Source organism: Ziziphus jujuba, chromosome 5 (genome assembly GCF_031755915.1).
Source record: "Ziziphus jujuba cultivar Dongzao chromosome 5, ASM3175591v1".
Lineage (NCBI taxonomy): Eukaryota > Viridiplantae > Streptophyta > Magnoliopsida > Rosales > Rhamnaceae > Ziziphus > Ziziphus jujuba.
This window is the reverse complement of record NC_083383.1, coordinates 26,951,768-26,965,716: the sequence shown is the minus strand read 5'-3', so window position 1 is coordinate 26,965,716 and position 13,949 is coordinate 26,951,768. Positions and strand designations below refer to the sequence as shown.

The window sequence follows — 13,949 nt, the reverse complement described above, 5'->3', positions numbered from 1 at the left end:
TCATTCAGAATTCATTAAATAGAACAATCAAAGCAAACCTTTTTCCTGAACAAGTCATTTCTTTAACATATCCCAATAAATATACAAATGAACATCAAATATTATAACCACTGAAACATTGAAGGGTTACTAAAACATTTTTTTTTCTGATCAAATAAATAAGAAACATTATCTCAAGTTATTAACATTTCATTATTGATTTAAATGAAGAAAATTTATATATAACTATTACATGAATAATGTACGTAATATAACAATTGATAATCGAACACTTAATCATTATTTTATAAAATTTATATGTTTTACTTTGATGTTAAATAATGACATGTATTTGATTTACATTGCATAGGATATTAGCATTATATAAATAATAATGGTGTAACGATTACGTATAATACTTTCTGGAAGTAAACCAATACCTAAAGCTAGTGAGTAGTGATCCCCGCAAACAGTAAGCAGCTAAGCCAATAAGCCAAGTACCCAATGCCAATGCCCCAACAAAAGGTTAAGATAAAGGGAGTGATCGGCTTGGCCGAGACTCATACATATATACATTATCTTTGTTGGAGAAATAGAAATGATTAAAACCATGTTTAATTTGATGTGGACAGGGTTTGGGGAATGACATGGCATCCAGGTGGCAGAAAATGGGCGGAGCCAAATGGCGAAGGGCGGCGCACCAAACAGAGACAAGAGGAGCTGGATTGTGGGAAGAGAGAATGTGATTTGTAAGTCAAAAAAAATAATTGAATAGAAATTAATGAGGAAAATCAAAATGAGAAAGATTGGTAATTTACCAAGTGGAAAATAATCTTAGGACACAAAATAGCGGTGGGAGAGGAGGGGGGGTGGTGGCGTGAAAACTCGGTGTCACGCCGTCCAAACAAACATTTGGATCCCATCTGCCACCCCACGCGCAATCAATAACATCCCTTTCTCATCTCTTACTACATCTCTTACTCTCACTTTGGCTTGTATATATAAATGCATTTGTTGTCTCTCTCTCTATTACTCATCCAATATATTTGTTATCTTCAACATTCTCCACCATTAGAGATTATATATACATTTTCTCAGATCCATATATATCATATTCAAAGCTCTCCATCTGATCGATCCGTTTGCACAAATTTATAACCAAGTTCTTTTGTATATCTATATATTCTGATCTCTTGCTTCTCAGCACCACCAACTTTACAATCTTTTTTATTTATTTTTTTTTCCTCTTTTTCTTGATCTCTTTCTGTGTCTACAATACCAAAAGGACAAGAAACCTTGCAGAAAACACATTTCCCTGTGAGTATTTCCATATGTAATCCAATTATGAATCCATGACGTTTCTAATCATATCAAGATATATGTATTTATGTATGCATGTATGTATTTAGTATGTATGCACGCATGTATATGCTGGTTAGATATAGGGCTTCAGGTATATATAACTGTAGCAAGGTTTTGTTTTGCTTTGCTTTGTTCTTATTTTTGTTTCGTTTTTGTTTTTGTTTTTGTTTTCTTCCTTTTTTTGGATAGTGGATTTTCTGGGATGAAACTATTATGGATCGTTTGAGATATGCATTTGCATATATGTTTCAAACTCAATGCAGAGATTACATCCCAAAGTCCAAAAATTCATTTTTGTTTTGTTTGAGTATGTTGGTCATATATATTAATTTCACAAATCCAACGAGTTATGTGTGCTAGCTTGATCGATCTTGCAGAAGAGATATATCGGATCAATCTCATTGCATATTTTCCATACCACTTATTGGATATTGTCGTATAGATGATTTTGGAAAGAAAGCAAACTTTTTGCAGCATTGTTTGGTAGCTATGGCAAGTGTGTTTTGGTGAGAAATAATAATTAAATAATCTTAAGCTTCTTATAAAAATAAAAAAATAAAAAATAAAAAAAGGGGCATGTGAAAGCGTGTTGGGTATGAAAACGTTATTCCACTAGCATGAGAGGAGGAGAAGCAGGGGAGTGCACTGCACTCAAAGAAATAACAACATGCTTTTGCCAGCAAAGTCAAGCTTTTCGGCCCAGTTCCCTCTTTTTCTCTTTCTCTCTAGCTATAGTACTTCATGCAACTAAAAAGCAAACCATAAAGACGCTCTCTCTCTCTCTCTCTCTCTCAAACCATAAACACTCTCTCTCTCTCTCTCTCTCTCTCTCCCCCCATCTCTAATTCTCTTCTTAGGACATAAAATCTGTATATTTGTGTTGGAATTTGGTCGGTTTCCAACATTGCTCTGCCATCATTGTTTTTTCCTTGGTGCTAAAATGACATGCAGTGGACCACCCTATAAACCTTTATATACCTGCTATGCCCCACAACTCAAAATTCTTCATCATCAACACTTCATCATGATGATCATGATCATAATCATCAATAGCCTTAAGCTTTAGATTTACAGGAACCCCAAAAAAATCATGATGAATGCCATGGCATTCAAGCTAAACCATGCACAATATGCATGTGGATCATCAACTTTAATTACTTCTCTTTGGGATTTTAACTCATCCAATTCCTAGCTAGCTAGTATGTGTTTGTGTCTTTCTCTTTCTTTCTATGGCTTAGTTTGATTTGTGTATTTAATTTTTTGATGACCAGGAGGGAGATATATCAATGGAAATGGAATCTTGTGTCCCACCAGGCTTTAGATTTCATCCGACGGAAGAAGAATTGGTTGGTTACTACCTCAAAAGAAAAATTCACTCACTCAAAATTGATCTAGATGTCATCATTGACATTGATCTCTACAAAATGGAGCCGTGGGATATCCAAGGTATATTTGAAAACCACATAATTGAATCACTGACTTAGGCTTAGGGGGGAAAATGTGGATCTAAATTAAAGTTATTTTTGTTACTTTTTTCATTTCAATCGTGTATGAAATTGAACATGAGTAGTTGAGAAATTATAAATCTTTTTCAATGATTACGAAGTTTGAATTTCTAGGCATCAAAATAGTTACTATATTATAATTTCTTCCAAAAACTTTAATTGTTGGGAAATAGATAATTATTATACTGATATTTTAACATTATTTGACAAATTTTTTTTTGTTAGAAGAACGAGTATATTTAACCCTATAAATAAAGCATAGATGAACTTAATAATTAGCTCATTTCCTCTTCTTTTTCCAATAAATTAGTTAATAATTAGCTTTTAATTTCTTCTTAGTCAATGTGCATGAACACTTCTCTTTCAGCCATATATAGCTAGGAAGAGATGTATTCACTAATGTCACATCATGGTGCAAACGAACCAATAACGAAATTTCTAAGAAAGTAAGAAAGCAACGTTGCTTTTTCCAAATTGACAAACACTAAATCATAGTAGAACAAAAAGAAAAAACAAAAAAAAATTACTTTATTATTTTTGATATAGTTTATTTGTTTAAATAATATTTTTATGTGAATGTGTTTTTTACACAGCGAGTTGCAAGTTGGGGTATGCTGAACAAAATGAATGGTACTTCTTTAGTCACAAAGACAAGAAATACCCAACCGGAACAAGGACTAATAGAGCCACAGCTGCCGGATTTTGGAAGGCAACGGGACGGGACAAGGCGGTGCTTTCGAAGGAAAGAATCATAGGGATGAGGAAGACGCTGGTGTTCTACAAAGGACGAGCTCCAAATGGAAGGAAAACAGACTGGATTATGCATGAATATCGTCTCCAAACATCTGACCATGCACCCCCACAGGCAAGCTGATTTTCTCAGAAATTAAATGACCCATTTTGTGAGAAGTCTTTAGTTTATAAAGTCAAATTTTTCTGTCCATTTATTGATTTGCTTTTAATATATATATATATATATATATATATATATGTTTTCTTAGATTCTTTTTTAGGTTACTAGCTAAAGAATGATTTGTATGCTTTAATATTGCATGCGCGAGTTTAATTTAATTTTCTTTCTTTGACGAACTTACCCATTTCATATATTCAAAATAAACGAATAAATAAAAGTCTAGTCATAGTCAAAGACCACCAAGGTAAAAAGATAAGAAAACCCTTTTAATAGAAGTTACCATTTTATTAATAGATGATAAGGTAACATAGTTTTTAAAAAAATAAATAAATAAGATAACATAGTTACTACCGATTAGTGATCACCTAAGGAATGAGACCTTTATGATATATTTGTTTAATTTGTTAACGAGACAGTGTATGTTTATTTGAAGGGTTTTTCTGTCTTTTTAACCTTGAAATAAATTCTCATTTTAATTTATGCTAAAATGGGTATTAAAGAAAAAGAAATTATGGATTTTGTATGTAACAAAGTATATATAATAATAGAAAAAGGATAAATATAAATTCACCTCTTTTCAAATTTGGCCTAAATAATATATAATAATAGAAAAAGGATAATATAAATTCACCTCTTTTCAAATTTGGCCTAAATACTCTTTGACCTCTCTAATTTTCAAAATATCATCAACCCATTTCATGGTTTTATAACACAAATTTATCCGTATTTGTATTAGTCATGTTATGTGCCTGTATCGTATTTAGCCCATATGTTATGGACTCATGCCATGCTTAACCATGCATGGCCAATTACATTTATGGGGTCGACATGGCAAGGTTTATTTCATATTGTGCCTTATTATTACCGTGTTTGTATTGTCTGACCCATTTTTACAGCTCTAACCTATATCTTTTTCTCTTATTATTTTTTTTAAATCAATTAATTAGATTAATATCATTTGCACCCCATATAAGTTTTGTAACTGATAATTTTGAAATAACTGATGATTTTGAAACTACAAATAGCCCTTAACTTAAAAAAAAATATATATATATATATATATATATATTTAAACTTCCGTTATGCACTTATATGTTTATATTATATATATTTCTTCTATGGCCTGTTATGCACAACGGAAACATGAGAATTGAAGAAATTTGTATAGTTTCTAACAATCAAGCCAAAATAATAACGATGGTGGCTAATTATGCCATGCAGGAAGAAGGATGGGTTGTTTGCAGGGCATTCAAGAAGCCAACTCCAAATCACAGGCAAGGTTATGAAGCTTGGCACCATGCTTACTATGTCAGAGACCATAACAACCATGTTAGGCTTCCTTCTTCCATGGACCTTCTCGTCACTGAAAATCACATGATGAACAACAACAACAACCCTAATATCAACGAAGCTGCTTCGTCGACTTTTCATCATCGATTCGATCATAATAATTCGGTGCAAGAATTCGTCTCCAACCATATATTCTCTGATACCCAGCTCATGAATGAGCTCCCAAAGCTTGATAGCCCTTCTTCCATTTCAGCAACTTTGGCAACCAACAATGAAAGTTTGCGGCAAAACACTACTACTAATGGAATCAGTGAAGAGTTTGAGGATGAAAGAAGCAATAACAGCAGCCAATACATTGATTGGAAAAATTTGGACAGCTTACTTGTTTCTCAATTATCAGATGCAACTACATCCTTTGCTCAATTCTCGAATTTGCCATCTTCCATAACCGAAAATTACAGTGAGAAAGAAAATTATAACCAACATCTTCTTGGTTGTTTTCCTGATTTGTAGCAGAATTTATGCACTTCCATGTGATCACATATTATTTGTGGTGGATGATCATGAATTCAAATTGGAAAATAACAAAAAGGGGAAAATATTTAACTATGTAACCATCTTATCTTAATAAATATATGTAGTTCATGCATGCTTAAGGAGGAATAGGGTTAAAGTTATGTTTAATTAAGATGTTTTCGAAGTTCCCATGTGAATCTACAGCGAGTTAAGAGTCGTGTCTAATAATTAGGTGAAACTAAGTTTAAATTCACCTTTTTTTTTTTGTTTTGTTTTGTTTTGTTTTGTTTTGTTTTTTTTTCTTTTACATCATTTAAAGCTTTCTTTTTGGGTAATAATTGTGATTAAATTGAGTTTTACTATGTGCATTTTATTGACATTTTAATTCTTCTCTCTTCTCTCTTCTCTCTGTGTTTGTGTTTATGTTTTTGTTTTTGTCTTTGGTTTATCAGTCCCCTATCTTCTTTCTATTAATGCATGAAAAATTACTGTGTGAATAAAACATCTGTTTAATAATACCTAAAGTATTTCTCAACTCATCCAATCTTCACTCCCTTTGACTAAAGACAGCTAGTCTGATTTAAAGGACTAGGACAGACTTAAATTGGGAATTAATTTTTTAAAGGGTTATGGCTTATATGTTAAAAAAAAAAAAAAAAAAAAAACAATATATCGTATAGTATAATTAGTAGTATTGCAGACACCAAAATGTATATACTAATAATGTGTTTATATATTAGTAAGTTCAAAATTGCGGATATTAGCACACCATTCAGTACATAATAAAAAATTAATTTATCCATTTGAGGCCTAAAACAAGGAAGATTTGGTTTTCCTGTAAGTATGTAACAATGGAAGCACATTTTCCCTCATTAAGGTTTTATGAATCTTAAAAATTTTAAGATGGTTAGTCAATCCAAAAAAAGAAAAAAAAAAAAAAAAGAAAGAAAGGATGTTAACGTGTTTATATACTAATAATGTGTCTATATATTAGTAAGTTGAAAATTTCGGATATTAACACACCATTCACTCCATAATAAAAAATTAATTTATCCATTTGAGGCCTAAAACAAGGATTTTGGCTTTCCTGTAAGTATGTAACAATGGAAGCACATTTTCCCTCATTAAGGTTTCATGAATCTCAAAAATTTTAAGATGGCTAGTCAACCCAAAAAAAAAGGATGTTGACGTGAACATGCACATACATAGTGTCAAATATGGTATACATAGCCACGTGGTGTCCTTTTCAATTAGCTTCTTTTTTTTTTTTTTTTCTTTAAAGGGGAGTTGTATTAACTAAAAGGAGGCAAACATACAAAAAAGCACACTATTGATAAATCAGGATGTGGTTAACATACCACATTCTTGATGCATAATGTCTACAAAATGCTTGGAAAGCATAAAGGGAGAGATAAGTCCATAATAGTCATTAGAAAGACCCTAGTGCAAGGCTAAATGTGCCAACTTATTATTTTGTTTCAAGGTCCAAACAAAAGTAATAGTGTGAAAGAGGGGGCACAAATCTAAAATCTTCTTGATGATTCCAAGACCAATGGCCAGATCGATTCTCCAGGTTGTTAAGGTTTTGAATGACAATTTTGACATCACTCTTGCAGCAAAGATTGAGATGGCCATCTTTAAGAGCTAGCAATACGGCGTTGAGAATTGCAACAGCTTCCACAACTTCACAGATTTCTATTTTTTCCTTTAGCACTTGGACTTTTAGTACTCTTCCAGTATGGTTCCTCTCTACCACCCTAAGACTCACATAACCATTCCCTAGAAACATCAAAATTAATTGTAATTACTTCATTCAGAGGAGGGGACCACGAGCAGTCTACAACCGGGTTGAAAGTTAGGGGGCCACTAGAAGTAGACTTGGTGTTTATAAACTCTTCAAACTTGTTATACAAAACCCTAACTTCTTCTTCAAGAAAACTCATTTTCTCCTCGATGATTAGCTTGTTTCTCACTTTCCAAATGGTTTCAATAATCAGCATTGCAAAGAAGAAAAAATTCTTACCTTCCTTGTGATGGATTGGAAGCTTTCCCATCGGTTTAGATAACCGAACTAGATAAGCTTCCAAGCTAGAATGTTGATCATCCTCCCATTTGGGACTCATAGGAAAGCCAACCACAGTGCCCTAGCAACAGTTTAATGGAAGAACAAATGAACTTGGTCCTCAGACTTTTGCAACCACGGAGGCAATTTGGGTTGTCTACCTTTCATCTATGATGAAGCAAAATAGATCTCATCGGCAGGCTATAAGATGATAGTTTCCACATGAAGAACTTAAGTCTTTCGTGGATGTATCTGGACCACAGATAACGCCACCAGTTCAACTCCTCACCTGCCTCTAGGTATAGTAACCTATAAGCAGGCATGACTTGGAAGCTTCCTGATAAGCTTATATTCAAATAATCTTGTCTTTCAATGTAGCATTTGTCCAGAATATCTTGGTGATGTTGCTAACTGATTCCTTGTCAAAAAGATGATCCAATAGAGATATGTTTCACTCACAATTAGGAAGCAACAAAGAATCTATCATTCCTCACTGAACAGTCTCCACATTTGGGTTTGGCAAAGGCCTGAAGTTAAGACTGTTTGGAATCCACAGACTCTCCAAATAATTTATATTGTTTCCTTTTCCAATTCTAAAACAAATTCATTTAGCTAAGATTAGTTTAGTGCTTAGGATACCTTTCCACTGCCAAGAACTTGACTTCTTTCGAGCATAACGCATGAAAGATGTAGTAGAAAAATATTTTGCCTTGATTGCTTTAACCCAAAATAAATCAAAATTATTCTCCAGAGACCAGCATAACTTACGTAGCATGGCTAAGTTGACATCTTCTAGTTTTTGAATGCCCAATCCACCTTGTACTTTAGGTTTGCAGACTTTATTTTAAGAGTTTAAGGTGAAGGATGCCTTTTGCATTATATCTCCCTTCTAAAGAAACCTACTAACTAATTTATCAATATTCCTGCACTAGCCTTGAGGGAGTTTACAAGAAAACATAGCATAAATGGGGATTGAGAAGACCACATTTTTTACCACAACAAGTCTGCCAGCTTGCGATAGCAACTTTGCTTTCCAATCTTGGAGTCTCGCTTCCACACATTTTCTCAACTTTTCATAGTTCCTTAGTTTGCTTTTCTCAAAAAATAAAGGATTACCCAGGTACTTTGCATCCTTAAAGATGTTCTTAATATTGGCTTTAAGCCTTCTCGACATGTTCTACGAGAAAAAACAGCCAGACTTTGACTTATTAACTAACTGTCTAGTCCAATTACACTATTGCTGCAAACATTTGGCCACTGCTTGAACTTCTTCTTTATTAGCTCTACAGAAAATTAGCATGTCGTCTGCAAAGAAAAGGTGCGAAATTGGTGGGCTTGACCATCCTATCTTGATCCCGTGTATTTTCCCCTCAAACTCCAACTTATTAAGCATTCTAGACAATAATTTTGCAATAGAATATACAAACAGGGAAAAATCGAGTCTCCTTAGCAAATGCCTTTTTCCAACTTAACATTTTTGAAAATGCTTTAATTAAGAAGGATATAAGCATTATCAATAAAGTAGTATTGACTTAGCATCGAAACCACTCTAGCCAAGAACCCAAATCTAATGAGGATTTCATTGAACACCTCCCTATCAATGCATTCATAGGTTTTGTGTATATCAAATTTGATTCTTAAAGGACCTTTGGCGCCTTTTTCCTTTTTATTGTATAGATAATTTCATCCTGAAGATGGTATTCTCACAAATCCATCTTCGTAGGATGAATGTTGCATGATTGGGGGATATAAGTTTTGTCATTAATGGGCAACGGCTGTTGGCCAAAATCTTAGAGATTACTTTGTACACCATATTATATAAGCTTATCGAGTAAATATGGTTGAACTCAAATAGTATCTTAGTCTTAGGGATGAGCATAATCATTGTTCTGTTTATAGCTACAAGGATGAGACTAGATAAGAATACATTTTGAATTGTTCTCATAACATCGTCCTCAATGATGCTTTAGTAGCGTTAGTAAAATATAGCCAGCATCCCATTTGATCCTAGAGCTTTAATTGGGTTCATTTTCTTAGTGACATCTAAAATTTTAAATTCTAAGAGAACTGCAGCTACAAAATTGTTTTCAAAACTCGACACCAGTGGTTGAATAAGCTTTTCTAAGATCGGGCATTGAACTACCCCTTCCTCTTTATATAGATCACAGAACTTGTCAACCAAAAAACTTCCTATAGCCTCTCTGCTATACAGTGAAGATCCTAAGTCATTTTTTAGAGCCGCTATGAAAATCCTTCTACAATTGGCCAAGTGGATGTGTGGAAAAATTTAGAGCTCTTGTCTCTTGCTTGCAGCCATACCTTTCTAGATTTTTGTCTCCACATACTTTCAAGTCTAAATTTCCATTAGTCCAACTCTTTTGCAATCTGGTCTCAAGAGATAAGTTAACAACCAATGGTTCTAGACTTTGTAATGCAGCTAATTGATCTTTAAATCTTTGATTTTGACCTTACAGAATCAAAAAACTTCTATGTTCCAGATTTTCAAAACTTTTGTTGTACAATGAAGCTTGGCGATCAAGGATGTTTTTCTGCCTCTACTTTCAACCTACTCTCAAGCATTGTTAATCACCACTATACATGAAGGGACTTAAGTCCAAGCTTCAAGGAATCTAAAAGGCCTTAGAGCTTTAACATGATTCAAAATATAGCACAACATTATGAGGGCATGATCAACCTGGTTACAGTGAGGTAGATAACATAAGCACATTCAAAGATGATTTGCCACTCAGAACTTACTAAAATCTTGTCCAATCTTTCTCTGATATTGGCTTGCCCCCCTCTTCCCCCCCCCCCCCCCCCCCCCCCCCCCCCCCTCTCCTATTGCACTAGGTAAAGGGATTTCCAATGAAACCCAAATCAAGAGCTCCCACATTGCGCATAAAGTTTTTTAGAAGGAAGTCAAATTTCGCAGAAACTCTTCTACCTCCGCACTTCTTTCTTTGGTTCACAACGTCATTAAAACCCTCAATGTAGATCTAAGCATTTAGCCTAAATAAAACACACAATGTCAAAGTACTTCATAAATCTTTTCATAACGCACGGTCAATGGGGCAATAGGAGCACCAAATATTCCAACACTCCCCCTTTTGAGTTGTTGCTTTTGCTCCAATAATTCAATTGGAACTAAAGATAATGTCCTAGCAAAGTTCATCTTTCCACAGAAGAGCCAGGCCCCCACAGCCATTAATGGCTTCCACAGTATTAACATGGTCAAAATTTAAGGTTCTCGTTATACCTTCCATCCTAGCCAAATTTGCCTTGGTTTCTTCAAGGAAAAAACCTAAGGGGAAAGATTTTCTAATAAGGCCATGCACTATTGAGCATCCTTTTAGTCCTTAGTAGTTCCACAAAAGCAGCTTCATTGGCTGGGTGAAGGCATGGTAAAGCCCACTTCCTCAGCCGTAAACAATCCAAATGAAAATCCACTAGCCATTAAGCTTTGGTCATCTCTGCTTTTTCTTCTTTTTACTTTATCCTTTAGTCTCACTCTTGTTGAATTGGTGTCTTGAAATGGAGTAAAAGAAGCAAGCTCTATCAAAAAGGTTGGGGCTTGTAACTGATTGGAAACACAATCTGATTTGGAATGTGTTCTATCCTCACATGTGGTAGAGTTAGAGACTAAGTCTCTTATTGATGCCCCCGAGTTATAATTTGAGACCTTAAATTTCTTCTTAGGTCCAATAGGAGTTGCCTTTCTCTTTTGGCCCGCATAGCTCAACTTAGTGATGGGCGTTTTAGAAGGATCTTCTAGTGCCTTAGCTTAAAGGTCCAGCCTAAACTTTTTTTCTGAAGAAGTAGGAAATGCAAATTTTAAATCTGTATTCTCTAGGCCAGTGTCAAAGAGTGGTTGGGGCCTGTCTTTATGAGCATCTACCTCATACATGTGTCCTTTCATAGTTGGCTTGTCATGACTCATTATTTCCAAATGTGACTTTTGCTTTTCCTTTATGCTAATTCTGACTCAGTTTTGAATCAACTCAGCCTCCTCCTCCGCCATGACATACTGCTCGTTTGTACCGGGTGCTCTGGCTTCATCTTCTTCTTGTCCATCTTTAGCGTTTATGTTAAAATCATTTGAGAAAGTATTAAAGATTTCACCTCTAGAAATTTTAACTCTTCTCAAAATAGGTTCTTACAGATACCACCGTGAAGGCGTTTGCTTATGCTCTTAACCAAGGACCATAAAGATCTCCACTTGTAACTTGGTTATAGGAGAATAGTTGTTTGCAAAAAGCTTTCCCATGTCCTATGATCCCGCAGTTGTAGTAGAACTCGACGAGCCTTTTGTAATAGAACTTGATCCATAGTCCTCCTTTCCTAATTTTCTGAAAAAAACCTGTAGGGATGAGTTTCCTGATATCAACTTCAACTTGAATCCTCATTTACTTTGTCCCTATAATGTTTGTTCATGAAGAAGATTCGCATTGAAGCATTTCTTTTAACAGAGTTTCTATTTTTGAAGCATTATCTTTGGTCATGAATTGGAGTGGAATACCATGAGTCTGTACCTAAACTAACGAGTAGCTAAAGTTTATGTCGCACACTACTATCTTTGGTCCCCATTCTCTCAACAGAAGATGTGAACCGCCAATGGACCATGGTCTTCTCATCCAAGTAATGTTTCCATCAGTAGCCATTTTGAATGAGAGCATAAACACATTCGGTTCTAGTGGCTCCACACCAACAGGGTCCTCGATAAACCACACATGTTTTACTATCAATTAGACTTTATTTTTGGGGATACTTTTTTCAGATAGAATTTTCCAGCTAGGAATCATTGCCAAATCTGTTTAGCACTTGGTTCATCGGAAACCAAGTGTAGTTCTGGGACTCTGGAAGCACCCATGATGATATTGTCCTCCATTGAATAAAAGGATTGAGACTAAAATTCCAACTCTAACCCTTTGAGCAAGATTGCCACTTCAAAAGTACGTAGAAAGGTATATCAAGTTGATACCCAGAAACTTAAGTCTTCAACGCAGGAACAACACAATCATATATCAATAACTAACTGGTACATAATACCGTGTGATAATATAATACTTGTTATATAAAATGCTTTTTCAATATTGTGTATGCCACATGATTTAAATCAATAATAATTTTTGCTTAGAAAATAAATTGTTATCCATTATAAGGCAATCGAGTGGTAAATCAATTGTTGCCTCAAACAATAATTTGAAATTTGAGTTTCATGTCACCAATATTAATAAAAAAAATAAAATCAAAAGAAAAGAAAACTAAAGAAGCCCTTGCAAATAGTAGATTTCGCACCACTAATTGCTTTGGATGCAACTCAGAACCATGGGTTTAGCGAAGAGAATAAATACCCCTACCACTAAGCCACAATGTTTGATAAAAAAGTTTGAGAGAGAGGCATATAATATTTACACCAAAAAAAAAAAAAAAAATTAGCATCACTATAAGTATTTTTATAAAAATTACAAGTTTCAAAACACGCGTGTGGATGTTTATAGTCTAGATATTGAAAGTTTCTTAGCTTTTTTAATATATATATATATATATATATATTTGTTGATTGTTTTTGAAAGTTTCCTAACTAATGTGCCCAAAATCTTGCCAACCTTTTTGAAGTTGAACTATATAGAATTTAAACCTTTTTATAAAGATTTCGAGTTGAACACAAGGAAAAACAAAAGCTCCATTAGTCAAAACAGGGAAAGTTATCTCCCAAACTAACCAAATATCAAACACACAAATTGAAATATCATTTACAAATAAACAATTTATTTTATGTAGAATATACACTAAAATAATCTTGAGTAGTTGAGGAGTATGTTGACAAACGATGGTCATAAAAATTTTCATCACTAATTAATAAGTTTTTTATTTTTTATTTTTATTTTTTTAATCTCAAACATATTTCAAGAAAGAAAAGAAGTAAATACAAGAGTGGAAGAATATAAAATACAAAGCCGTTGCACACAACATGATCATTCCAACTGAGTTAATAACATATTTTCTAAATTTAAATGGAACAAATTTACATTCGCCAAATAAAACAAAAATGTTAAAAAAAAAAAAAAAAAAGAAGAAAGAATTAATTTATTGTTATTATTTCAAGGTGCTGCAGTTAAGACCAGCGTCAGGATCCAAGCTTTGAAGAAGCCCAATAAGCACAGATATCGAGAACAACAATGTTTGCTAGTTTAGGTATTGACCCGTCCCGATTCCCAATGAGCCCAAACTCCAAAGACTTTTGAAAGAATCCGGGTCGGGTGGCCCAAATTTATACACCCACCTATAAATCACTCTCAAATCTCTCCAGATGTGGCGCTCA

At 34.1% G+C, this 13,949-nt stretch overlaps 1 protein-coding gene across 2 annotated transcripts; it reads left to right on the top strand.

The window, feature by feature from the left end:
* The first annotated feature begins 840 nt into the window (after positions 1-840).
* LOC107430472 (NAC domain-containing protein 30) lies at positions 841-5,809 on the top strand. 2 transcript variants are annotated; one of them, XM_016041312.4, is made up of 4 exons: positions 841-1,296; positions 2,613-2,787; positions 3,440-3,711; positions 4,981-5,809. In XM_016041312.4, exons 2-4 carry the CDS (start codon positions 2,628-2,630, stop codon positions 5,560-5,562), a joined length of 1,014 nt encoding a protein of 337 aa, XP_015896798.1. In that variant the 5' UTR covers positions 841-1,296; positions 2,613-2,627; the 3' UTR covers positions 5,563-5,809. The 2 variants fall into 2 exon arrangements, with proteins under 2 accessions (XP_015896798.1, XP_060673052.1); XM_060817069.1 differs by lacking the exon at positions 841-1,296 and adding an exon at positions 2,002-2,540.
* The last annotated feature ends 8,140 nt before the right edge of the window (positions 5,810-13,949 follow it).

What these genes read in the sequence shown, in the direction of transcription:
- LOC107430472 (XM_016041312.4), top strand. Translation starts at nt 2,628, where the DNA reads ATGGAAATGGAATCTTGTGTCCCACCAGGCTTTAGATTTCATCCGACG. An exon ending in GGAGCCGTGGGATATCCAAG is followed by an intron (nt 2,788 to 3,439) that starts GTATATTTGAAA and finishes TTTTTTACACAG; the next exon opens with CGAGTTGCAAGTTGGGGTAT. An exon ending in CTGACCATGCACCCCCACAG is followed by an intron (nt 3,712 to 4,980) that starts GCAAGCTGATTT and finishes TATGCCATGCAG; the next exon opens with GAAGAAGGATGGGTTGTTTG.